This window comes from Dermacentor albipictus, chromosome 1 (genome assembly GCF_038994185.2).
Source record: "Dermacentor albipictus isolate Rhodes 1998 colony chromosome 1, USDA_Dalb.pri_finalv2, whole genome shotgun sequence".
Taxonomy (NCBI): Eukaryota; Metazoa; Arthropoda; class Arachnida; order Ixodida; family Ixodidae; genus Dermacentor; species Dermacentor albipictus.
In genome coordinates this window covers 237,360,993-237,388,848 of record NC_091821.1, presented here as the reverse complement: position 1 = coordinate 237,388,848, position 27,856 = coordinate 237,360,993, and the positions used below count along the sequence as shown (strand labels likewise).

General features: G+C 43.4%; 1 protein-coding gene and 1 long non-coding RNA gene across 4 annotated transcripts in view; one reads left to right on the top strand and one right to left on the bottom strand.

Annotated features, from left to right (window-relative positions):
* Nucleotides 1–27,856, bottom strand: part of CycY (cyclin Y) — a 73,630-nt gene that overhangs the window by 9,634 nt on the left and 36,140 nt on the right. The window contains exons 1-5 of one of the 3 annotated variants that reach the window (XM_065430943.2): nt 27,626–27,750; nt 26,134–26,305; nt 25,064–25,138; nt 24,930–24,961; nt 19,125–19,520 (exon numbers count right to left, since the gene is read on the bottom strand). In XM_065430943.2, the coding sequence (XP_065287015.1) occupies nt 19,125–19,520; nt 24,930–24,961; nt 25,064–25,138; nt 26,134–26,263 (633 nt within the window). In that variant the 5' untranslated portion in view covers nt 26,264–26,305; nt 27,626–27,750. Of the gene's footprint in view, nt 1–19,124; nt 19,521–24,929; nt 24,962–25,063; nt 25,139–26,133; nt 26,306–26,961; nt 27,175–27,625; nt 27,751–27,856 lie in introns of those variants that run through there. The other 2 variants (XM_065430941.2, XM_065430942.2) reach the window with 2 other exon arrangements.
* Nucleotides 27,826–27,856, top strand: part of LOC139054301 (uncharacterized) — a 22,919-nt gene continuing 22,888 nt past the window's right edge. The window contains exon 1 of the long non-coding RNA XR_011511104.1: nt 27,826–27,856. This exon is cut by the window's right edge and continues 293 nt beyond it. This is a non-coding gene — a long non-coding RNA (uncharacterized lncRNA).

The following is a 27,856-nucleotide window of genomic DNA, read 5'->3' as shown; positions in this document are numbered from 1 at the left end:
TTCTTGGAGCACAGATTGCTAGCTGCAACAGCCCCCAGCTATGGATTCGCACACTAAAGCAAAAATGGAGACCGCTGTTGCACATGGTTAGACGAATATCGAGCAAGTATGGCGGAGCGCGTCAGAAAGCGTGCCAAACGCTTGCAAAAGCGGTCGCGGTTGGAAGGATTCTTTACGGGGCACCCTTGTACGAATTCTCTGAACGAAACCTCGGTGACATCGAAAAGTTACACAGGGCCACCCTCCGTACGATCAGTGGGCTACCAAAGCACACGAGGAACGAGGACCTGCTCAAGCTCGTAGCGATTCCACCCATACGGGACATAATCAGTGAAGCACGAATTCGAATGCGATCCTGGTTGGAAAACACGACACAAGGAAAACAGATCATGGCATGGGATAAACAAGTCCATGCGAAGCCAGAGCCCGCTGAAGCGGCCATAACGCCACCATGGGAAGCACCACTGGGCGTACGGAGGCAACAACGCCCTATCGCCAGACGAAACGCGGAAGCTAGAAAAATATTTGAAAAGAGATTGGGATTAAACATGCCGCAGCACACCACTGACATCTACACGGACGCTGCAATCACAAACGACATAGCAAGCATGGCCTGGGTTAGCACATCTGCACCCCAACACAATGGCTATCACACATGTCAGCTTCCTGGGGGTGCAACCTTGCACGCTGAGCTCTTAGCTATATGGGGAGCAGTCAACACCATTCCCATTGATATGGGAGACACTGTAGAGCAGAGTGTGCGGAATAATTATCGGATCCTTACTTATTCGTACGAAGCAGTGGCCGAATTAACGGGGCCTACGACAGATGATGCGGTGGCCAACGACACCAGAGAAAAGCTAAAGAGAATACAGGACAATGGGACAAATGTTGAAATCCTATGGACACCGGGGCACACCGGCACGGATGGAGGAAACGCAGCCGCTCACGCTGCTGCCGCGCAAGCGGGTGGGCTTGATTACACGTACAGCTCCCCCACACTCCATTTCCTCGCCAAACCCCGCGGACCAAAACCCATACCTAAACATATTGGCGGCAGGCTCTCCTAGCAGAGCACTGATGCATTACATTCGTACTAAAATAAAAGCAGACAGTAAACGGAGATTACTAGAAGCTACACCAGTACATGTGTTTGACGACAAGGGCGGGCTTACCCGCACGGAAGAGGTTTTCTTGAATAAGGTTATGGCAAACGCTGCGTGCACACCACACATACTTGAGAAATGGCACCAACCCAGACAAGCTACGATTGCGAAGACTTACACCCGATGTACACATTGCCAGGAGTCATGCAGAGCAGACTTGCAACACCTCATTTGGAGCTGTGCAGCTTTTTCACAAGGGAGATCCAACATTCAGCATCTACTACACGGAGACATTAGAACATTAGGAATTGCAACACAAACTAACCCTGAAACACAGAAAGCCATTGCGACATATGGCAGACAAAGTGGCCTGTTTCGAGTAGTGTAGAAGGGGTCGATCAGCCCACGTGAGAGCGGCGGAGCTAAACATGCACCTGAGCCTGCATAAAGCTGAAGATCCCAGACTGAGATGAAGTGTTTCAGCCAACAGTCTGGGTACCCACATTCCCTTCCCTCCTAATCCCCATCAGCGGCCTAGAGCCGTCCCCTTCCTTAAAATAAAGGCTTTATTCATTCATTCATTTTTCGCCAGAAATGAAGCTGTAAAACCAGATGACAGTTGTCCTCTCAGATGGAAAGTAAGGAATGTACCTCTACAATATCAATTAGTTATTTTTATGTCTGTATTTGCCACTATGCTTCTTGTGGGCAGTCCACCGACACCAGATAAGCAAACTCTGCTTAGGGCCGGAGCTGTGCCACCAGAGCTGTGCAGCTGGGCATGTGGTTACAACAGCTGCAACCATAGCCACACCATCCTGCATCCCATGAATTTCCTTAGCACAGGATAAATACATTGGTGTGCCCCATGACTCAGTGTTGCCATCAGAGCTAGAGCCACGTAAGGACACATTCAGTTAAACTGCACCTCCACTACCCTCTGATTCTGAGAGATACCAACGAAAATACAAAATGAAATCAGCTGCTTCACAAGCAAGTTATAACTGTTTTGGGTTGAAAGCATTCGCTCATCTCAGTTTCCCGGTCCCCTGACACATACACAACACCCACCCAGCTCACGCCATAAAAAAATATATCTTCAGTCACTTTTTCACCCACACTTGTATTCTCTGTGTCCCCAACCATTTTTCCTGAACCCATAATCAAAGGCCACCAAGGATGCAGTGGAGACAAAGAAGCACCGATGCCCTACGGGACCTGCAGTGTTGACCCGAGCCGCTTCTGCTGAGGAAACGCTGGGACACGCAGTATGTCGAAAATAAATCTTTGGAGGCGGTATGCAGCGTAAACTGTTGCATGCTATGACCCATCTTGTTGAAGAAGGTGCAGAAATGCCTGAACAACGAAACACCATCCACGAGAAAGTAATACAAGTGAGAGGAGAAAAAGGCATTGTTCCAACCTTCAGCGGAGCAGTGACCAAAGAGGACCAAGAAAGCAGACGAGCCACGAACAGAGACGATGGAGATGTGGCCCTCACCTCATGAGAGATGCGGCTCCGGTCTTCAAATGTGGGGCCCCATGGCGACCGACCAGGGCACCTATGACTTCACACTGCCTCAGCTAAGGGGATTAGGGGATTTTCACAAACTTCACCCAAGAGGTAAGCTCATAATGAGTGACTGAAGTCCGTGTGGCTGCATGCCTCCAAGAAGTGCTATGTAGGTGGTGGTATGCAAGATGGTTTAATTCTCTGGCCTTTTTCTGATTGTATTGAATTTTGTTTCACTTTAGGTGAAACATATACTTAGTCATGCCTTATCAAAATGTGCTTTTCTGAAAATCTCACCAGCATCAGTCTTCCACTGGCACTCTGCCATTGTGTCAGAGCGCACTTCAGTCAGAATCACAATAACATTTTGGGTGACTGCTGCAGGTTTTCATAAATGGCGAGGCAAGTAATGTTTTGTGGTGTCTTTTTTAACATAAACTTTCTATTCAACCACTCATATGTTTGCATGTTGTCCAACCTTTAGTGTTATTTGCCTACGTTTGTCATTGTTGTACCATGTATAAACAATCCCAGGTTCAATTATTCTAACGTTGTGTACTTCTGCACAAACTTGGTATAAGACACAAGCTAATAGATGAATAATAAAAGAACTGCAGTGTATTGGAGGAAATCCTTGGTCTTTAGGATTTATAAGGGTGGTAGGAAAAAATCAAGTTTTAGTAACATGCATATATATACTAATTAAATATAATAATAATAATATTTGGGGTTTTACGCGCCAAAACCACTTTCTGATTATGAGGCACGCCGTAGTGGAGGACTCCGGAAATTTTGACCACCTGGGGTTCTTTAACGTGCACCTAAATCTAAGCACACGGGTGTTTTTGCATTTCGCCCCCATCGAAATGCGGCCGCCGTGGCTGGGATTCGATCCCGCGACCTCGTGCTCAGCAGCCCAACACCATAGCCACTGAGCAACCACGGCGGGTTAATTAAATATAGGTTCCCAATACATGGTAAAGCTATTCAGCATTGATAGCATATATACAAGGTGTCCCAGCTAACGTTACCCAAGATCTTAAAAATAAAATATAGAACATACGTGGATGCAACCAATGGATTCCTGTCAGCAGTATGTACCACACCAGGAGGACTTTTCTTATTTCAGCTAATTATTGATAGTTCAATTAACAAACTATTTAATTACTGAGTTGAGGATGCAAAGTTTCACAGAAAAGTAATAATTGTGTTTTAAAACACCCAATTCAGTTGCTTTCAGTATGCTATGCCTCGCGTAATTATTTTTTCTGCATTATAAAGAAAACACACGAAATATGAAAATAGCCATATGATTCCGCATCCGCACGCCACAACACCAGTGCTCCAAATCACGTTACTCAGAAGAAATAACTGCTAAATGCCTGTCTCAGCGGCCACATGAAAGTGGCGAGGCATGGGTATTGGCATTCGTCACTGCAAACTGCCTTTTCCGCGTGAAACGTGAAGCCAATGCAGTGCACAGCAGCACTGAAGAGGACAGAGGCATTTAGCAGAGTTTATTCTTCTGAATAACACCTGGGACTGCTGTTGTCATGGCACGCGGCACGCAGACATGCAGCTATTGTCATATTTTGCACATTTTCTTTATAATGCAGAAAAAATAATTACATGAGGCATAGCACACTGAAAATAACTGAACCAGGTGTTTTAAAACACAATTATTACTTTTCTATTGAAATTTACACCCTAAATTCATTCATTGAAAAGTTCGTTAAGTTAATTTAAATTTAAATCATTGATAATTCAATGAGTAAAATCTTCCTGGTATGGTACGTCTCTGCTGACAGAATACCAGTGGTTGCATCCTCATATATTCTACATTTTATTTTTAAAAGCTTAGGTAACCTTAACGCGACACCCTGTATGAGTGCTATTTGTATGCACATACACAAAAAGCAACAACAAAAAGTTCCTACCACCCCTTTCCCCCTCCTTGGACTGACCCATAAATCTGCCCCTGTATGTGTTCAAAGATGCATGTTGACCGAGTTTTTAGACTGAAACCAACTAGTATTTCTTAGGTGTTACTCCACTTTAATATGCAACGTGCAGAAACATGAAGCTTTGATTAATTACAATCCACACTGCGCAAAGAGCATGCTACCATTTTCAAGCATCACTTCTATATTTTATGGCTAAAGGGTTCTAGAGTAAATGCTTCAGTGCCAGTACTATACTCCAAAGCAGCATAACACAGCCTCATTCTGTATAGCTTTGACATCTTTCTCATGAAAACTGCTCAGATGGAGTATAAAGTGTGGTACACCTAAGGCTGCCACAGCTGAACTCTAAATACGGCATCAACACAGAAACAAAGTGATCTGGACATGACTTTACATTATTTTCTGACTAGGGCTGCCAGCAGTTACAGTTCATTCCACCAGCTGAAAGTGGTACTCTATTCTTTGGAACAATAGGCCATGCAGGCAATCCATCGGATGCCCTTCAAGCAATCCCATGCTCTGCAAACTGATTGCACTATATCAAAGCAATGATAAAGCATTGAAAGCACAATGAAAACTGATTTTATGAAGAGCATGACTCCGTAAATAGTTAATACATCAAATGTATCAACAGAAGTTCAGTATTGGCACACAACACCCACATATTTTTATGTTTGATTCCGAAAGGAATATTTACATTGCTTAATGGAGACAATTTGCAATATCCATGCTCAATATAAGCATGCTTGATTGTGCAACAATCTTACTGCAACCTAGCGGCACCTGAACACGTCTATTAAATCTAGCTAGAGCTGTGGCTCTCCCAAAACGGATGCAGAGCACATTGTGGGTCATTGTTTCTTGTCCCAGAGTAACCATAGGTGTTTTCTGTAATAAAACACAGCTACCTAAATGCAGCATAGTATAGCAACCAAACGAGAAAGCTGGGATAGCTTGTTACAAGTATAGTGAAACTTGATTTACCAGCACCAAATTCAGGCAGAACAGAGCACAATGCACATAGAACAAGCACAACACTTCAACTTAAGTGCCCACTGTAGTGAACACCGATTGAAGTGTAGTTTTACACACAGCGGCAATCTGAGCATGCAGAAGAAGCTTTAAAAGCAAGCAAAAGACAACTTAGAATACTTTCACAATCACATACCTCACGCAGGAAGTCAAATTAATGCTGCGATTCTAATCAGTGTAGTACTCCTACAATAACACATTTAGATAGCAAACACACACCACAATTGGCTTGGAATGGTAAACAGTAGCACTCCTTTTTGTGAAATCAAGTACTTCTTCAAGGCCATGGCTGAAGCTTCAGATAGCACTGGTGATAGATGATGATAGCTAGATGCTTACACCCCTACCATTTGAAATTTTTATATGGTATTTTGATGATGTAATAGCAAAATCATGCAGGACTAAATTGTACAAAGTTTATTTCGTAATCTAAAGGTTTCCTCATCTTCAGGAATTGACATCAATTCGGAATTTTTAGGAAACACAAATGTTTATTCTTCCATTTACTTGAGTGAACTGTCTACGCAGGCGTTTGACTTGGCACAGTTGCCCAGGGACTGGAAAGTGGGCAAGGTTGTACCAATATTGAAGTCTGGTGATACTGATTGCATCACCAACTACACACCGATATCATTAACAAGTATCCCATGTAAAATGTTTGAACATATCATATATTGTAATTTGATTAAATTTCTTGAAAATCAGTCGTTGCTTTTTTCTCATCAGCATAGTTTCTGCAAACTATTTTTATAGAGTTTCTAAATAAATACCCTAGAGGGAAATGTGGCGCTAGTGTCTACGTGGGTTCTCATGAGCGTTGCCTCAACCTACATGGGAATGATGGGAAGTACAAGCTTCGGATTGACTTCAATTTTTAGACTAGTGGTGTTTGCTTGCGGCGCATTAAACGAAGCTATACTCAAATATTATTGCGTAAAATATAACTTTATTTCTGCAGTATGTTATATAACGTACAACACGTTACATAAACTCTGCATGACTTTGAGATGGAAGCGCTGTTCACTATGGTTTATCACCAGGGCACACCAGGGTATGCATTCTTGTTCGATTCTGTTCCCGATTTAATGCCAGAAAATAATTATTTATTTATTTTTACAACAGCAATAAAAACCGTGCATGTACTTATATAAAAATACTCAAGTGCTTATAGGAATAAAAACGTATTTTGTGAGAAAGTGTTGCGCCTTTGAAAGGAATGCTACAAGTGTCGTCTGCTACGATGCCTGCTCGCTACAAAGCTACAAATGCGAGACTTTTCTAGCAGACGACAAGCACTTGCGAACTCTCTCGCTATTTCGAAAGGCTGCGTCAGCTGTCACGATTGTTGAATGTCAAGAACTTTTAAGCACATCTGCTGCAGTGCTAGCTAGGACGCTTGTGGCCTCCTACGAGTATGCTTCATTATATTTTATATTGACATACCGCTTCCAAAGTGTTATGGCGTGGCTTTGCACTTACATATTTTGCAACACTAGACTACAGCCAGGAGGCAGCAATCTTTCCTACCACAAGTTTGTGTTCTCAAAGTCCTAAAACACGCATTTCAATGAGCACATAAACGAGGAAAGCATAATAAAGCCCTTAATAAGATTTGATTGTCAAGCCACTAGAAGTACAACTGTATATGTCTTGTATCAGTAGTGCCTCCTTTTTGCTATTCTGAAGTTTCATAAAGTACGTGACACTACAGCACCAACCTAACACACTTAACAAACCAAGGTCCAAACGGTCAAAACATGTTCTTTCAACATTTGCGATGCCGTCGCTTTCTCATCAGGGCTTCAACACCACACCGCAACACAAATATCGTCCCAGCCGCTGGCCCAGCGCGCTATCGCCATTTCGAGCAACATAACAAAGGCAGAGAGCTTTGCGTTGCACTGTCCCACTGCAGGTTATAGCAATTACGCTTGGAGCGAAACCAAAACTGCCAAAAAATACTTGTAGACTAGTTCGCCAGTCAACAGAATGCCAATCCGAAGCCTGTACTTCTCATCATTTCCATGATGGTTTAACGATCGCAGCGCCAGATTTCCCTCTAGTTATACTAATATGAAACTCTATGATTATTTTCGTGTGAGATGCAGCTCATCTCGTTCACCCATGACTTATTTGACGCATTAGACAAGGGATTATTCACTGATTGCATATTTTTAGATTTCCGGAAAGCATTTGATCTTATTAACCACCAACTACTTTGTTTAAAGCTCAGCTAACTGAATGTTGACCCTGATAATTCTTTCACGGATCGAGAGTTTTTTGCGTAACAGAACTAAATTCATCACTGCTAATAGCGCTGATTCTTCACCATGTTCTGTTACCTCAGGCGTGCCTCAAAATTCGGTGCTGGGGCCGTTATTGTTCCTAATATATATTAATGATCTACCAAACTCTATCAACTCCACAATCAGACTTTTTGCAGATGACTGCTTTATTTACCGAGTAATCTCTTCCATTTCAGATCCGTCCATACTACAATGTGACTTAAGGTATCTAGTTGGTCTAACACTTGTCTGATGAAACTGAATTCTAACAAATGTAAATTTATGCGTGTTTCGCACAGGTCTGCTAACGTGAATCCTAGTGTGTACCATATTTCAGGCTGTATACTTGAAGTAACGACGTAAAAATATTTAGGGGTTCATAAAACTGATAATCTTTCATGGCAACTTCACGTCGATTGTACTGTTAACAATGCTAATCGCATGCTTGGTTACTTGCACCTTAACTTTTCTATGACTCTATATTCATAAAACCTACTACTTTACAAAATCCTAGTGCGACCTAAATTAGAATACACAAGGTTGGTAGGGGACCCGGGCTTCGAAACCCTTACTATTCAATTAGAATCAGCACAGAATCGCAGCGCCCGTTTTACATTGTCGAACTTCACTCGCACTGCTAGCGTAACTACAATGAAAACAACTTTCAGCCTTCCTAGTCTTTCCCTTCGTCGAAAGCTGTCCCAATCGCTACTTTTTCACAAGATTTATTACCATAATCACCAACTAAAAAGTGATCTTTCTGAGCCATCATTCATATCACTTTGCACAGATCATCGCGATAGGATACGCATTCCATACTGCCAAGACGAATGCGCATTTCTACTCATTTATACCAAAGATGGCGTGCGATTCAAACCATCTGTCCACCTCTGTTGCCGATATTTCTGACATTTGTTTGTTTAAATCCGCTGCGCAAAATAATGCATTTGAATAATCTGCCTCGTTACCTGTTGTATTATTGCGTTTCGCGTAAGCTTGTGCTTTTTTGCCGTTTTTCATATTTTCTTTTTGCTGTATTATGACTAAAACGTTTTTTTTTCCCCACTCCCTTCTGTAACGTCCTGCTAGGGCCTTGAAAGCATCGAAATAAATAAAAATAAACAGATATTTCACGAAGTTAAGAGAATCTAATGTCACAAAAGCTTCATCATTCCTTATGCACGCACACATACATACACCTGCACATACAAATGCAGTCTACTCTTAACACTTGCTTGAACTTTTAGCTATGTCTCTTAGCAACCTCAGGATTGGAAGCACGTCAGAACATGAGCTGCTATCACTCTAGGAAGTGAAGAGCACACGAAGTGTGCTTATCTGAGCGGCAGAGTGCACTGTTGTCACCTTTCAAAGAAGCTGCATATTTCTGCCAGTAAAACCCCGCGCCCATGTAGGGACCACACCCGTAAATTGAGCTCTAAATATATGAGAAAACATTTTTAAAAATTATCACCACATTAGCTGCACCTTTTTTCAAAGTGTACACCCCGTCATCTGCAACTACACAGTATTGGCGCAGTGCATTGAGGCGTATCACGCTTCTGTTTAGTCTGTTGGGAGCTTGGTTTAGCGGAGGCAAGTAATACACGTTTTGACAGGTTCAGAACGGAGAGTCGACTGGCTTTATTCAAGAGTAAAAAGCAGGTTTGCCAAGTGGCAGTGGTGGCGCACCTGTTGGACAGCCACCTCTGTTCCAAGAAAGAGCAAAGGGCAATGACCACCACGGCAAGGCACGGCGGAGTGACAGATGGTTGCTCCAAGGACTCCCCCCTCTAGAATGCCGGGGGCTTAGCGTTTTAATCGCAGAAGGAATGAAGAGTTAATGTTCTAGATAGGCTGGTTTCACGCGGGCGCACAACACTGTCTCTTCTTTGCTGCAAACATCAATCTTCAAGGTTTTCTCTGAACGCGAAACCACACGAAAAAAGCCTCGATAGTAAGGAGTCAATGGTGGATTGATAGAGTCATGCCGCAGAAAGATGTGCGTGGTTGTGTCCATTGTCCGAAAACTAAACACAGGCTGCTCCCGGGCGATACGTGGGGGTGTAGGTTGAAGCTGCTCGAGCCAGGAATGTAGCCTAAGTGCTGCACGACTGCTGGCGAGTGCCTTGCTGGGTGCCGAAAAACTGGCCGGGAACGCAGATTGATTACCCATAAAGCATCTCCGCTGCGCTGACTCCGAAGTCATCCTTGATTGTTGTTCGCAGCCCCAGTAGTACTAGAGGTAGCCTTTCCATCCAGTGCTGTCTGTCGAGCATGGTGGTCAATGACGCCTTCAGTTGTCGGTGGAGACGCTCGACCATACCGTTTCTCTGTTGGTGCTAAGCCATGGCGTTATGAAAGTGCATGCCGAGCAGTCTCGCCAGGGCATAAAAAAGCGAACTTTGGACTTATCGGCCTCAGTCAGCAGTTATGGGCAAAGGGCAACCATACCGCGACACCCATGTAGCAACAAATGCTTCTGCCACCGTTTTGGCCGTGATGTCTTGTAGAGGTGTCGCCTCAGGCCACCTTGAGTACCGGTTGACACATGTGAGGAGCTACCTGAAACTGTGGCAGGGCAGAAGAGGCTCCACCAAGTCTAAATGCACGTGATCTAAAAGACTCTCTGATGGTCAGAACAGCTGCACCGCTGAACACGTGTGCCGGGTCACTTTTACGGCTTGACAGCTTTGGCAGCTTCTTGCCCAGCTTCAAACATTTTTGTTGATCCCTGGCCAGACGAAGCAGTCTGTGATAAGAGTCTGTGTTGCTCTGGTGCCGGGATGGCTTAGCCCATTCACTGAATCAAATATTGGCAGCCTAAACTGATGGGGCACGAATGGGCGAGGAACTGCCTGTGATGTGTCGCATGTGACCAATGTTGTGTAGGGAAGCGGCACCTCTGCAAGCTGGAGTGATGAGCCTTTTTCACATAATTGGCACAGCTAAGGGTAGTTTTGCTGGGTGGAGGCTAGAGCTTGGAAATCCACAGGGCCAGCAGGCACAGCACCAATACCGAACAGTGCGTCAGCTGCCTGTTTTGCGGTCCCAGAAATACGGCAGATGTCAGTAGAAGAAAACTTGGAGATAAAGGAAAGTTGCCAATGCTCACGTTCTGAGCATGAGGAACTGTAGTTCTTGAAAACGAAGGTTAACGGCTTGTGGTCGGTCTGAACGTAAAAGCAACAGCCTTCAAGAAAAAAACACAAAAAAATTAAATGCTTGGCAGCGCAATAGATCGCCAACTCTCCCTGTCTAAGGTGCTGCAGTGAGCTGCTGTAGGTTTGAGGTGCTTTGAGAAGACGCCCAGTGGCCTCCAGTCTGTGCCATCGTGTTGGTGCAGTACTGCACCCACTGCTGTGGTCGGCACGGCGCCTACCATAAGGCGAGTTGGCACGTCGGGCAGTGGATGAATCGGCAACACCGCAGTCGCCAACCGCTTATTGGCTTCCTGGAAGGAGCGTTCGTAAGCATTTGTTTGGAGTTGCGACGCAACAGGTCGATAAGTGGCTGAAGAACTTGCACGCAGGATGGTATGAAGCACCTGTGAAAATTTATGAGCCCCAGAAACTCACGAAACTTTTGGAAAGAGGTTGGTGAGGGGAAGTCCTCAATTGCCTGCACCCGTGATTCCAGTGGCTTGGTGCCTTGGGGTGAAATGCGATGGCCGAGAAAATCCAGGGCTTCAACTCCGAAAATGCATTTCTGGGGCTTTAGGACCAGGCCATGTTCATCAAGTCACTGAAATAGAAAGTGAAGGCGCTCTTTGTGCTCTTCATCTGTGCGACTTACAACGAGAATGTCGTTGAGGTTGACGAAAATGAACGCGAGTCCACGCGTAACCTCGTCCATGAACCTTTGAAATGTTGCCGCCGCATTCTTAAAACCGTAATGCATATGGACAAACTCAAATAGGCCAAATAGAGTAGTGATTGCTGTCTTCGAAATGTCGCCGGGTTTGACAGAAATTTGGTAATATGCGCTCATCAAACCGATCTTGCTGTATGTTTTGGTTCCTGCGAGACGAGTGCTAAAGTCATGTACGGGGGATGGGGATAATCATCCGAGTAGTGACAGCATCCAAAGCTCGGTAATCACCACAAGGCCACCATTCACTACTGTACTGCTTTGGAACCAGATGGAGAGGTGAAGACCAATTGCTGGCGGAAGGACGAATAACGCTGAGCTGAAGCATGTGTTCAAACTCTAAGCGGGCGACTTCCAACCTCAGTCCTGCGAGCCTCCATGGGCGCGTGGCCACAGGTGGCAGGGTGTCTACCAAGTTGACATTTCCAAATTTAAAGCAAACGACCTCATCCAATTTGAATACCAAGGAGTAGTGTTTATATTATTCAAAAAGAGAATAGAAGGGAGGGGTTAGTGAAATGCACAGCAAATAAAATGTCTTCGAAAAAATTGCAAATCGAGTCGGACATTCTCAAATACGAATAAAAAGGAGATGCATACAGAAGCAAATATTTTCGAATATGAGCTATTTCTATCAACTGATAGCAGCTCAGTGGTATGAGGCCCGAACTTTGTCACAATTGAGATTCTCTCTCAACAGCTCGTAAGTCAACCTCAACTGTCCTGACATACTCTCAGCTCGCGCACAACGCCTCCGTGTTGTTTCACTGCTCTAAAGAGTTTATTTTGGTTTGGATGAGGGACACCTGCATCTCGGCATCAGTCAACACTGTTTTTTCAGCACAAGCTCCTTCAAAACAGCGGCAGCACGCTTCCTTTCCCGTTGATTCCTCAATACATAAGTCCTTTCTGTTCTTGACCTCCTTCCGCCACTCGTTCGCCCCATGGACTATTCAAAGCAACTTCTTGGTCAGTTGCACAGTACACGTCCTATTTTTCTAACTCCCTAGGGGCCGTGAAAATGTCAGAAAAATTGGCCAGTTGGAAAAAATAAATGCATGTCATTTACTGCCCTTAAGGGCTCAAACCGCCACAGGCACATTCGAAAACGCTCTCAAGGCCTGTCGGTACACATATTAGGCATATCGGTGCTCGTACTGTGAAAGGAAATACTGGGTGAATGCGTGTATAATTAAGGAATACATACTGTATCCCATGGCAATATCCCCTTCCCACACTTGTTATGCTTCACTGCAATACTTTTGAGTATGCTTCACCAAGTAACATTTCTGTACGGGGGCGAAGTTGACTTTCGGGAACTGGCATTATGCAATGCATTATGCTTTTTAAGCTTCTAAGCCAATTGCAACGACCACAAAGGCAGAGTCCGTGCCATTGCTGATAGCAGCGAATTCTTTCAATAAAAAACATGGCATCCAACGGCAAGAAGCTTCATAGCAAACGTCGAAACAGCTAGGACTAGTGGTGCCGCAGTGGTGGCTACGGCTGCCAGTGGATCTGTGTGCGAGAGCGCCGGTTCGAGGCAGCGAGGTAATAAAAATGGCAGCAGTGGTGGCTTTGATTAATGCCGTTTCAGACCTACGGTCATGGCAAAACTTCTGGAAAATCTGACGCCGAAGAGTTCTTGCGTTTGAAATTTCTGATGTTCTCATACATTGACTCTATGGAGTACGTGGTTGTGCCACGAAGCCCTCCAAATTATCGGGAATCCGGAAAGTCGGTCATTGACTGTACACTGGCAACTCATCCAGCCGACGACAAACAATCAAAGACGATTCATTGCAATTCCTGTCTGTTACTCGAGCCATCATTACGGCGACTTTCGACCCTTTCAATAAAATTGCAGCTAATCTTCCCTGATAGAGGCACAAATTACCTGAGTTTTCGCTGAGTTTTTCCAGACTGCTCAAAATCCCTGAGAATTCCCAGTTGGTAGACACCCTGAGGTGGACCAGTGGTGGTGATATGATGTATCACCTTGTGTTTCAAGGGCAGCCCATCGTTTCGGGTCTTCGTGAGTTGCGGGTACTCAGCAAGTACCTTGTACGTTGAAACCGACCGAAACGTACTGATGCGAGGTGAGGTGCGGTTGGACTGCAGACCAAGTATGTGGAGGGATGTGACGTTATCCTTTAGGTGCTGATCGCAAACACTTGCATCTAGGTTGAAATGGCTGAGGAAATCCGCTCCCAGTATGGCAAAGCTGACATCAGTGATCACAAACACCCATTTGTGCAAGTGCCCATGTCTAGCGTTATTGACCGGAGCCCAGACGACATGATGGCAGTGTTGTTCACTACGTGCAGCGTTGGTGTGAACTTGCCGCGTTGGTGATCTGCGGCCACGGTGGGAACGATAGACAGCTCGGTTCCGGTGTTGACAAGGAGGCTCGCGCGAAGGCCAATATCATATGCTGCCATTAACGACTGGCCGGTGCGTTTCCCATCCATGAACAGGGCTGAGTGCAGTGACTTGCTTGTTCACGAAAACGACGATGGTACCAGCACAACTGTCGCGACGAGTCTCTAGGTGCGGTGCAAGATTGTGAAGGCGGAATGGTTACGCTCAAGTTGGTCGCCAATGTTGTCATCAGTCGTCAGCTTCTCCAGTGCACTGGTAAGGTGGTCGCATGTTTCCTCCAGGCGCGAGAGTCATTCTCCTCGCTCTGAGACTCTCACAATGGCGACAGGTAGCTGTGCCACAGACAAGCATTCACATATGCGGTCAGCGGGTGCAGTTAGCCGATCAAGACTCGTCTTGTCCGAACCTGCCAGCACCACGCGAGCGGACTGCAGGAGGCACTGCAAGAGGAGCTCGCGCAAAATTGGAAGCTGGCTCTGGTTTGCAGAGTGGCCACCCAGCAACTGAAGCACCAGTGCAAGAGTTGTGACGGTTGTTGGTCGCCAAGTTCCTCAGAGAGAAGCTATTGAAGCCTACTTTGTTGCAATGGCTCGAGGTGCTGCAGGATCGTGCATTTCAGGTCGTCGTATGCTGCGGTCGAAGGCATACCCGCTCGCAAGGGTAGCGTGGCGACGACGTGGAGGTACCGTGCTGTCCCTGAGATGATGCGCTGGTGTTGAAAACGGGCCTCTATTTGCATAAACCTAACTCGAGGATTCTTGGGCCAAAAGCTGGGAAGCTGAAGCTCTGCAGCAACGACAGGAGACGTGATCATAGCGTCGTCTCTGTCAGCAGGAGCAGGAGCAGCGCCATCCATGGATAGTGTTCGAAAAAAAAAAAGACAAATTTCCTGGGTCACCACTTGTTCTGAGCTCGGTTTAGCGGAGGCAAGTAATACACGTTTTGACAGGTTGAGAACAGAAAGTCGACTGGCTTTATTCGAGAGTAATAGCAGGTTCGCCGAGTAGCAGTGGTGGCACCCCTGTCGGACAGCCACCTCAGTTCCAATAAAGAGCAAGGGGCAATGACCCCCACAGCAAGGCAACAGCGGAGTGACGGGCGGTCGCTACAAGTCTGTTTATTGCTTCTACAGTTCAGTCTAGTAAACAGAGCCTATAAAAGCATCAGCACTGTCACAAAATTTTTTTCACCCCGGCTGAAAATATCGCACTTCCCCTCTGCGTTTATGCATTTGTGCAACTTGTGCTGCTTTCCATGGGCAGTTCCAGCAGCTGCAACTACCCCGAGTGTGTGTGCTGGTACACACCATGCACAGAGATGTTTCATGCTTCCTATGTACATATTTTCAGTGGGTCTTTGTCACTCACTTGCCAGCTGAAACGTATGCAAGCACTATTGTAACACTCTGTTCAAATTTAGTGTGAAACTCTGGTAACTTTCTCATTCCAACCTTTTGCATGGTACAAAGTCCCAAGTTGAAATGAGACATGAGAAAACAGCTTCACCTTTGAACAGAGCACTCCCAGTTGACCAGACACCAAATGCTTCAGCTCTTTAATTACGTGCCAACGATGATGAATGTGATAACAAATTAAACTAAAATAAAGGTTTCTCAAGATTGTTGCATACAGTAGCAAGAAGATAATTTTTTTCAAAACAGATACTAGTATACATTTATTTACCAGGGTTCGATGAATATTTAAAGTTTCAAATAAAAATTGAATACAACACACCAACTATATTCATATTCGTATTCAAGAAGGAACTATTTGGTATTCTTGAATATTTGAAACTAACAAACACTTTGCAACAACCGTATGTTAAAGTCAGGTTACTGTTCTCTGTCAGCTAAACAAAGTCTCACAAATTATAAAGTGACACAACAACAAAAGTTTTCAAAGCAATGCAGAAACAAAATGGGTAACGCAAGCTTTATTTTTAGTTTTGTGGCAGAAGCCTACATGACAGCCTATAATTTTTGCTTGTAGATTGTCATTTAGTGTTTTTGGCAGTCTAATCATGTAGCAAGTGTCCTTTCATTGATATGCAATTAAAGGAGAGGTTGGCAGTATCATTGGTGCTGTCTTGCAGCAGTTTTATCTCTTACACTACAACCTGTTATGTTTTCTTACAATGGGCCCTTTTACGTTACGTTTACGGCACGCAAGTAATTCAGCAGCTTTCTTTTTTTTCCCCCCACAACTTCAGATTTTTTTAGCAACTATTCACTTAGCATGGTTGTAAAGCTAGTTATACAGCAGCCATTCTTTGTTGGTAAGCTTGTTTGCAAGCAGGCTCTGAAGTTGTTGAAAAGCTATTCCTTTTTTTTAATAACAGTTAGTAATCTTGTGTATAAAACTGATCCTTTGTCCCGGATGTCATTTTTTGCACTAGTCAGTACAAGCATGGTACCTAATCATATCGAAATAAATATATTCCTGCTGTAAGTATATGCATCTGCATTTCACTATCGGTTATTGAATTTAATATTTGATACTTCCTATTCATATTTGAAAAGTTGATATTTGCCCACCTCTACTTTTTACTCATGCATGGGACACACCAGAGAACTTCAGACCTGAAGTTAAAGGAAAAAAGTGTAGCTTTTACATGTGAATACTATATAGTAACAGGACTTGTGTTTAGTTCTTTCAGTCAAGTCACAAAAGTGACTGTTTCGGTCAAAAAACAACAAAGGTTTAGCACTGGATGCTCAAAATAAGTCATTTTACACCAGTACAGATAGCTGACAAAGCTTTAATGAAGCATGCAAAGACTTTTTAGTTCAATACCTGCCATGCATTACCACATTCACTTGAATCTATACTGATACACAGAAAGTGGTGAAAGGTCCAAAAATGTTTTAATGTTTCCCCAAATGTTAATACACCATGAGAAACATCAATAAAATAAAATCCCTTGTACCTTCCCACCTACTAGTTATTAAGCCTTTACATCATTGCACATCATTCAAGACCTCATTTTGTGACGAATACTCACTCATTGTCACAATCTGCATGGTACCTAGCCACTTTATTCCTCAGCAATGACCTCTTCTCATTACCAAGCACTGCCATTTGAATGAAACACCTCCATAAAGGTCACAAGGTGGATTTATAAGGAATGACCTTTCCATGCACCCGACCATGTATGCACCTAGCAATGCATGATTGGTGCGGCCAGTGTGGTTTAGCCGGGGCTCTTCCTCTGTCAGCAAGGTGTAGTGCCTCTGTAGCCAGTTCTCAAACACACGGTTAAAAGCAAGTGCTCGCAACTAACGTCTCTCAAAAGTTGTAAACAATACACGAGGCAAACTGGAAGGGCAGGTACTGTAAATATTAGTTTCAACTGCAATTCTTTGTCCTTTGCTATTTCACCTGCCTCTAAATCTATAGGTGTGCTTTGAAAGCCATTTGCCTTGGCACCACGAAAAAAAATACCTGCATTTTCTAAAATGTTTGCGGCAATAGCAACAAAGCTCTTCCTGTTTGAATGGGTGATCAAAAGTGTACTGTACATGGCGACTGAAAATCACAATGGTGATCAAACAAAAACAATTAAACAAGAAGGCATACAATGAGACATAGTATGTGCAATGCGAATTTGGCATAACAGACGCTGCACATAGCACAAGCCTACCAACTCTGAAATATAAACTTGTGAACGATGCTCTTCCAAGCAAATACCAGTAAGCATTAATGTCAAACATTGTTATAACAAAACAGGTTATAACGAACTAATGAATACATTGACACATGTACATTATGCTTTTTTTGGTGACCGTTTTTTACCGTCTAACCACTATTACAAAGTTATTACTTACCAGGTGACGATGACAATTATCACAAAGGTGGAAGAATGCATCTTGGTAATGAGGTATCTTTGCTTAGCAGCGTGATGGCCGACGTAGAAAGTGAGAGAAGGAATAGGAAAGAGTGCTCTTTCCTGTCCCTCTGTTCACTTCCTACATTGGTCATAATCAACCAAAGACGATTATCATTCATGTATGCCACCGTCACCGTTATGTTTCGCATCTAAACGCAACTGGCGGCGGCACTGAACATGTTACCGGAAGATCAACTCAGCTTTCGGCTCCTGCCCTTTCACTCCTTCGAAAAGCAACCGGCTGTTTGGTTGGCACAAGATATCTCCTACTTGGACCCAGAGTGCATCTGGAATTGGTCCGATCATATTTGGCGGATCACAGCGACCATCCGAAGATGTCATTACAATATCACATAGGGTACATACTTGGGCTTCTTGGTATGGGCATACTTCACTGTACAGCAAGCAACAGGCAGAGGCTATGCTGTGTTTCACTGTGGTCATTTATTCAGGCCGTGTGTCCAGATGAGCTCTCTATTGATAGTGAAAGAATATGTAACTTTCTTATCTATTAAAGGAGTACTGACCAAAATTCATAAAAGGTGGAACAAAACTTTTGTGTCTCTACCAATTTATGCCAGCTTTCCCACAAGGTGGAGCACTAACTATGACAGGACATCCAAGTTTTGAAGCAGCAAATGTGTGCCTGACTCGCGAGACTGTCATGAGCATTTTGCACCTTGTATTTGTCTTTCGCTGCATTGCTGTGATAAACAGAGCAAAAGAGCTACATACACAGGAAAGGAAACTTCACAACCTGGGGAAAGTTCCATAATGCTCACTTCAGTGGGTGACAACCTAAAAATACAATGGAAAACAGCACTTTCCAACTTAAAGAGAACTTGTATAGATACACTAGCCAATTAGGTTCGCTCATTTCAGTGGTGTCACGGTGGAGACAAACTACTTTCAAAACATGTTCCTTGATAACATTTTGGAGTGCGGAGGCACAGAGAACAGGTGCAATGGAGTTTTCTGGATGGAACTTCTACTGAATTCTTGGTTGTCACTTAGCATAAGCAACAAGAAATGGAAAAACCAATATCAAGCCCACCAGTGCAGATGGAAAGAAGAATGAGGAGGTCACCTTGGAGGCAAGCAGAACAGCACCAAGGACAACCCGCCGCCAGCTGCAGGGAGAAATGTCCATCTCAGCATAGGTGAGCAGACGCTCGAGGTACACGAGTGTGATGATGGCACACTCTGCACTCAGCTGGGCTGCATTGAAGAGGGTGCGCACAAAGCGGTAAATGGTCCGGTGGTCAGGGTCACGCATCTCTGGAGGCTCCTTGCTCAGTGGGTGCAGCCGTTCATCAAAGATGTCAATGGTGCGCTGCTGGCCACCCCGATCACGGATATGGTAGTAGATGGCCAGCGTGACACACTTGATGGTGCAGCGCAAGTTGGGCTGGCTTACAGTACTGTCATCCAAGTAGATGGTTGAGCACGAGTTGGACTTCTTCAGAGGGGCCTTCTCCTGCAGCTGCAACATGAATTTACACAATCGGGTGAAGGTACAGGTTGCTACAAAGCAATATTGACTCTGAATATATTAGTGGCGCAGGTTTTATAACACACACACACACACACACACACACACACACACACATAAACAAAAAAACTTTCACAGTTTCAGCATACAGCCTGTGAAACAGTGGAATGTAGAGCTGGTCGCATACACTAGTGCCGACTGCACCTCTTAACTTCAGGTTGAATGTTCGAACTTTGGAGGTATTCATAGGATGTTTTGCACCTCGTAACTTCTAAAGCTGATAGTATACATCTGGCAAACTTTAAAAATAACGACATTTGATACAACCAAATTTATTTCCAGGGACAACATCCTTCATAATGCTTTTACCTTGGTGAATTTAGTTACAAGTGCACTAACTCGGCTTTAACACTTTTTAAACATAGAGAAGAAAAGAACACTAAAATAAATCAAAGATATGTGCTGTCATACGCTGTCATGCCCACTTTGAGTAACATTAGGGGCCCTGCAACACCTTTTCTTCAAAACTGAGAACACACTGGAGTGAGTGCGATACCTTTCAATAAAAGTGTTCTTTCAGCAATTTTTAAAAAGATCTAATAATGTTGTACATATAAATAGCACAATGTATACTTTCACATTTTCCTGTTTGTTTCCTCTCAACTAAGGCAACTATGATAGCAATACTCTGCTCACTGCTCCTTTCTTACTTTTTCTTCTTTAGGTGGTACACTTATGGTGACCCTTAAAGGCGCGCATCTGACAAAAGGTGCAGGAGAGCGGCAAAGGAGCAGAGACAGGATGGGCCAGTTGCCGGAAAATTGGAGGAATGTGAACATGTGGAGTAACTCATGAATTACCACACCATAGTTGATGTCTCAGGTCTCTGATATCATAGGCAGGGCATAATAAAGGGAGCCTCAAAAGCTGCAGGAGAAAGGCAGCATTCTTCTATGCAAGGCTGTGGGCTCGCTACATGCAGCAGGATATATGCAAACCTACCAGCCTTAAAATTTGTATAGCTGTAGTATAGTGGAAGCCAAAAAATGCTAAAAATCTGGCATTGTTCACCTAAGATGTTGACTGCTTATTAAAAATTCAGACTGTTTTACAGGACTCTGTGCAAATGCACTCTCCTTCATAATTGCAGTAAAAATTGTGCGCCACAAACCCAAATGTTTATGAATTTTACTAAATACTCCAAAACAGCAGCTGAAATTTCAGTTCCCATTTTACATTATTACGATGAGCGAGCAGTGCTGTTGCAGGCAAATACAAATAATTGAGCGGGTCCAAAAAATCAGGCTCTTAGAAATTTATGAGCAACTGTTCTCTTTTGAAGTTAGTTTTGCCCTAAACTGGAGGCAAATAAAAAAATATTAAATTTATTGGTGTCAATAACACAATCACAAACAAGCTCTAAATATCTGGTGTTTTACGATAAAATTGTAAATGTTTGCAGGTATGTATTTGATCCACATCTTCAAGGCAGCATTACCTATGGATCGCTAACATTTTCTTACTGTGCTCAAGAAGTGTTGCAGTGCACCTTTAACATATACAATATTCAAAATGACAAATCAATAAATGACCTTAGACAAACACAGTGCTTGTTTTTTCAAAATCCAATTCCTTTTTAGTTTAAATAGGGCAAACAACTTGCTAACTTGTGTTTATTAACAGTTCAGCATAAGGAATGATAGCAAAACACAATTTTCTGAACAAAATTTGTCTGAACAAAATAGGTCCTTTCACCAGAGATGCCTACAACAACCTAAGAACTCAAACATCAATGGAAACCAAGTGTACAGCAACAAAGAGTACCTTTGGTACACTGTAATATCCAACAAAAATAATGGTGACACAAAATGAACTGCACTTTTGTTTAATTACAGTAACTATCTGCTTACCACGAACACTGAACATGGGTCACAGGCAACTCTAAAACATAGTGTCCGATTTCAAGGCTCCTGGTTCCTGAACCTGCTGTGTAATCTACAATGTCTAAAGAGTAGACTTTTGTTGTCCGAGTAGTTTAATTTCCTGCCATACGGAGGCAATCTTTAGCAAGCATGAAAAGGTACGCAACCAGTAATCACACTCCGGCAGGCGAGCGCCGAGCCTTCACAAGAATGATGCTGCCCTTGCAATTCTGATGCGTCTTCAGATGATTGCTTGGATGCTACAAGCAGCAGCGAGTCTGAATATGGTGTCAGATCATAGGAGCTTATTTAGGACAATATAAATCTGCAAAACCAGCCCGCAATGTCGTCAGCTGTTTGGCAGCGAGTTTTGTTTTTTGCCTGTTGATGACTCGCTGATTTTTCTGCCATCTAAGGTGCTGTAGCAATGTTGGAAATATTAAAGTCTTACACCATCTGTACAGCATTTAGCAGATTCGGTACCATGACCCCAGCGGAGTGTTATGTTTTGCCCAACTCTGTGACACCTATCAAAAAGAATCAGTTTCCACTAGGCAGAAAATATTTCTTGTTGCTCACATTCCAGATAAGCTAGAATATTTACTTTCATGTACTGTGGGCAATAAAGGTGGAAACCTTTTGTATATTTCATAATCTTTTTTTCTTTGCCTGCTATCCCATGGTTTCACCTGGGTCAGTTGGTGTGACGGTCGGTTGCTGGTCAGGTTCTCACCAAGTAGAGTCCTCTTTACCCTTAGAAAAATAACAACAGCAGCGTCCAGTGGCATGATTCGAACCTCAGCCCCGCCGAGCAGCAGCCCGATGCTCTAACCATTAGGCCACAATCGCATGTATACTTCTACTTCTGGTATTCCAACACCAACTAGCACTTTGAGATAATCGCCACATGTTGATGATGATTATCATTTCCTCACTATGGCACATACCTACATTGAAGGGACTGGCCAAGAAGCAGGCAGCACAAATCATGCCACCAACTAGCCCTTTGAAATTATCACCACGTCCTGTCAATGATTACGATTTCCATACTAACTATAGAACATACCCATACCAGGGGATCTGCCAGAGAGCATGTCTGCATGTTGATTATGATGATAATGATTTCCATACAATGGCACATACCCACAACGAGCATCGGCCATGAAGTGGCCAGTAAATTTAAAATAAACAAGAAATGAAGAAATATTAGCCAATGTAAGATTTGTCGCATTGCGTAGCACAGGTGCATGAAAGCACATGCATAGGCGTTTCCATTACCCAAAAGGCACAGGAATGAAATGGGCAAATCTATAGCATTTCATTAGTCACTTCACAAAAGCTTTGCTTCACATTGATTCGAACATGTGCGTTGGCTCATGTTCCATGCATCCATATCTTTTCTTTTAGTGTAAAATTGTAAGCATTTCCTGTACTTCGGAAATATCTTTGGAAATATTGTTTTTCAGATTTATTTCTATATATAAAATTTTATAACCATGATCATATATTCAATAAAAGTCAATAATAAAGCCTTCAAAGAAAGGCCCTTCTGAATATAGTAAGGAATGAGATAACTGTTCCTCACCGATCCACATGCGTGCCGACTATGGCACGAGTTCCATTATAAAATACAACAAGGTCGGGCGGATACTTACAGCTATAAAATGTCTCAGCATTTTGTTTATTTACCATGGTTGGTGAACGTGGGCCACGATCGACTTGCGAGCACTGCGCCTAATTTCAGGGCTCCTGGTACCCTTAAGGGCTACAACATAGTCTAAGAATCTTTCATTTTCCAAGTAGTTTGACACGTGGCAGCCGTGTTTAACAAGCACACAAAGGTTCACGCCTTGTGATGATAAAGATGGTGGTTCAGTAGTTAGACCCTCGCATGGACAACGTTGGTGAGGCAATTGTGTTGCATGCTCAAATGATTGTTTGGCTGCTACTAATAACAGGAAGCCTGGAGATATGAGATTATGGAATTTTAATATGGTCGATGGGAGACTAGCAAAACCAGCATCAACACTCTCCAGCTGTTACAGAGTTTGCTCTGCCTATTGACGGCTGAATAATTTCTTGCACTGGCTGACAGATGTTGCACTAATGTTTGCAGTATTATATACCTTACTTACAGTGTCTCTACAGAACCCTAGAGCAGTCCACTCAAGAGATAAAACTTTTATGTTTATCTCAAGTGTGAAATAAGTCATGACCATGAAAACAAAGGTTTGCCATTACAAGCACCACCATGGACACCAGTAAGATCCATATACGATCACATCAGACCACATTAAAGAATCCCAATATTTAAACGAGTCCTGAGCCCTCAAAGGTGGTACCCCTCAGACTGTGCCTTGTGGGCCCCCCCCAAAAAAATGTAGTCCAAGAGAATGCACCTGCACCCAAACACAATAGCAATGAAAAAGCAGTTAAATTGTACAATACTGGCCACGTTCACAGAACACAAAAACTTGTTCCACAGAAGGTATAGAGAGACCAAGAAAGACATTTTTTTATACAGCATTCAACAAAACATGAGGCAGCTCCTAAACTGCACCTCACGAATACAGAGGGCTGCATTAAATATTACCAGCGAAAAAATACTGTCAGCCATCTGCAACTTCCATTTACCAGACCAGCTGTAACTGCAGACATTAAAGGCCAACTGCAACGAAACTTCACTTACGTTAAATTGGTAATAAACAAGTAGCATATATACTAAAATAATCATGGCAAAACTGCCCAGCTGGCAAGTGTCTAATTTTCTTATTAGCAGCCTTTAAACAGCACCTAACCAGACAACAAGAGCACCTGGTGGTTAGTGGTATGACTGAAGTCCCAGTACTTCGCCACCAAGATTTTTCAGCACGCTGCAGCTGAAGCCTAACCTCGGGTCATGCTGTGGAGGCGCGATTAGAATCATGAGCACTTCCGGGGGTCAATAATGGCGACATTTCTTTTTTTCCCAGTATTATTTACTTTTGCAAACTTTCTGCAACGCATCCGTTCATATTTCAAATGTAAGATTTAACACGGAGGCCGATCTAAATTTGCACAATCTGGAACTGGGCTTTTTGCGTGGGCCAAGATTTTGTTGCAGTTGGTCTTTAACAGCAATCCTCAACAATCTTGCAATCATCAGCTGCTGAAAACTTTCAACAATATTTTTACTATAAAAAGTTCATGACTCATGCTTGCTATTTAGAAATCTATAAAGCTGAATGAACCAAAGTGCTATTAGAAGCAGCAATTTTTTTCCAGCATATCTTCTTTTCAGTCACATGACCTAAAAAAATGTCTGTTTTGAAACCAATGTACCAGCATCCTCTTTGCTGAAGTTCCAGCAAAGAGCAAACTGATGCTCTAAACTCTAAAAAATAGCACTGTAATAATTTGTTTCTTTCCTTTAAGGACATATGTTGAGCAAGCAAATTAGTAGAAGTACTGAGCACTAATGTTACCAGTGGATACATACGTTAATTTGACTTCTTCTCTTCTCCTTGCAATCTAGAAAAAACAAGCATGATGAATTAGAGAAAAGGTTACCCAGTTCAACACACACACATGACCAAAAAACAGTTACTGAGAAAATAGTAATCGCATTCATACTTCTGACATCACTTTTTGATCTCTGCATAAAAAGTGGGCCAGCTGTTGGGTGTGTTGAAGGGTCCTGATCAAAATCTGAAAGAAAAAAAAAACGAAAAGAAAGAAACCAGCTTGTACACTGCATCTGTATAAAAATATCTGTAAGAAATGGACCATAATAAGGTACCGCTGAACAGGTCACTGTTATAAACATTTGGTGCAGAATCAAGCACCATAAATATTAACATAGCATCCAAATGCTTTTCAGCTGCAATACACAAATATGTCTGGATATAAGTTACAAAATACTTTATTTTTTAAGTATGAGCTGCTTTCCCATATGCTATGATACTTTAACACATCCAAACTTCACAGTACAAGGTTAGTACCAGCTTGAGGGTACAAACTGTCTCGAAAGGCAGGAATGCACAATCTGCAGAGCTATGCAAATATTTTTCTAATGCTAATGATCAATTAAAATGTATAAATTAATACAAACAGTCTAGTTCCAGCAAGCCTGCATTTCGCACCAGTATCATTACCACTAACTACTACACTTCATGATGCAATGTTTAGTGCTATGCACACAGTAGCAGTTCCTCCGATTACGCTAGTAGTGACTCATTGGAGCACCCACAACAATGCTGCGGCATTGTCGTTACAGGCACAATGAATAGCTGCCAAATAGAGATTATATGAACGAAGCAAGCAATCCATGATGCCTCCAAGTTGAGCCACACGCACCTCAAGCACATTTCAAGAAATCGATCGCACACACAATTGGAAACAAGTGCTTCTTATGAACACAAGCATTTAAACTAACATCTATCCTTTTAATGTACTAGACTTTCTCTCCCTGCTGCTATGACAATAAAATGCACCTCAAATTTCCCAGCAATCTGAAGCACTTGGCAACAACTTTCTTGGCCGTTACTGCAAACATCTCTAATTATCTGGAGCTCTGTCCGTAATGATGCACTCATTTCCACCCAGCTTGCAATGCAGTTCTTCCAATGTGTTGTCATATTTATGATACCGCTTTTACTACATAGCTTTCGCATGTAACAGGTCTAGGGGTGCAAAATGCTGACCTTCAGGTTCCCTTTCACTGATGTGCTGCAGATTTGAGGCACTCTCCTCGGAGTGAGGAGGGTCGGCACTGTCCTTCTTACGGTGGGGCCTGGGGCTCGGCGCCGAACAGCACGAGAGGCTCCCACCCATTTTTCATCACGCTCTTCAGTAAACGCTGGCAACATGGCACCCCTGCAAGGCACCGAATGCACAACACACGCGCATAACTGCGCCACGGGCCTTGGTGGTCAACACTCATACAAATGTAACGCAACAAGTTGGCGACAACGCCCTTAACGGTGTGGAAAGTAATGTCGCTCGCGTGCAAAGAATCACTGCTGCCCTTGTAAGGCGCAAATCGTCAAGTGCCCACTGCAATTTCAGATGTGCGCATGCCGCGGGTTGCACAGTAGCGAGACTGCTGCATTCGCTTATACTAAAATCGCTTAATGTTAGGATTCGTTAACGCGTTGCGCATGACATTAAGTAACCAGTCGCATGTCATCACCACATACACGTCAAGAAAACGCATATAATAATAACATAATATGTCTCGTGTCGTGACCAGCGTTTCAGGTCATTCATTGATTGTAGCCAGCCGGCATCAACAAATCGCGACAATGAAATGACACCTGTTTCTGTGCTGCATTTATGAGGACAGCGTCACTTTTATAAGAAAGATTATAACACGATGCAACAAATTCTGTATGCCTGATAGTCCTTGCGAAAGTAGGGCTTAAGAGCATCGAGGAAATAAGCACGTAATTCGAAAGATGGTATTCTATTGATGCATGCCGGGCCACAGACGGCCTCAGTACTTTCCTAGCACTCTAGGCGACGTTCCTCACCCTTGAGCACGGAGGACACCTTGATATGTATAACGACATAATCATCGTCGCCCTTAAACTTGTAATGTCAAGAACAACATATTATTATTTCTATTTTACGCACACTTCTATGTTTCCATAATAAAAGCCGCACACAGATTAGGCTTAAACGTGCCAGGCCTGCCGTGACAGAGGGCGTTAAGCATGCTCTTGGACACAGGGTCTACGGGGGCGCTTCAGTCGCTTCAGTGCTCCTCCGGGTTTGCCGGGTCAGCGCCTCGCATGGCCTCGCTCTGGATGGGTTTGTTATGCATCGAGTCGACAGGAAAGAAAAGCCCATGGGAAAGCCGCTTACGTTGTCGATACTCAATTACTGTGACAATACACCGTTTGCGTAAACGAATTTGACGATGCTCTATGAGTCAGGAGCAAAATACCGTGGAAATAGTTATCGTGGGCCAGTTTTGCGGTGGTCGTGTCCCTTCGTAGTTTCTCTATGGTTTCAAGTCAAACACATGGGTTTGTTATGAGGATCAATGTGACATCAGCAAAAAAACAAACAGGACATGTACAGGGGTGACTTAATTCAGAGCTTACTGTTGAATTTCCCATTAATAAGCACAATAAAGTGAGCGCCTCTTGTGCGTCTATTCCCCGGTACTCAAGAGCAACTAATTATACCTACCTGCGTCCACAGCACATTCCACACGGCCGACGGTGTACCCTGTGCCCGTGTCACCTTGCTAAAAGCTATTCGAGCTAAATGTCTGATTACAGAAAAAATCTTTGTTTTCTTTTCGTCCCACGCGCAGCTCTAGTTTTATGCTGAGGTTAGTATTCCAAGTTCAAATGGAGATGGCGCCCCATGTCAAACCTCAATTTTCGTATATTCCAAACTCCCATGGAAAGCTAGTCC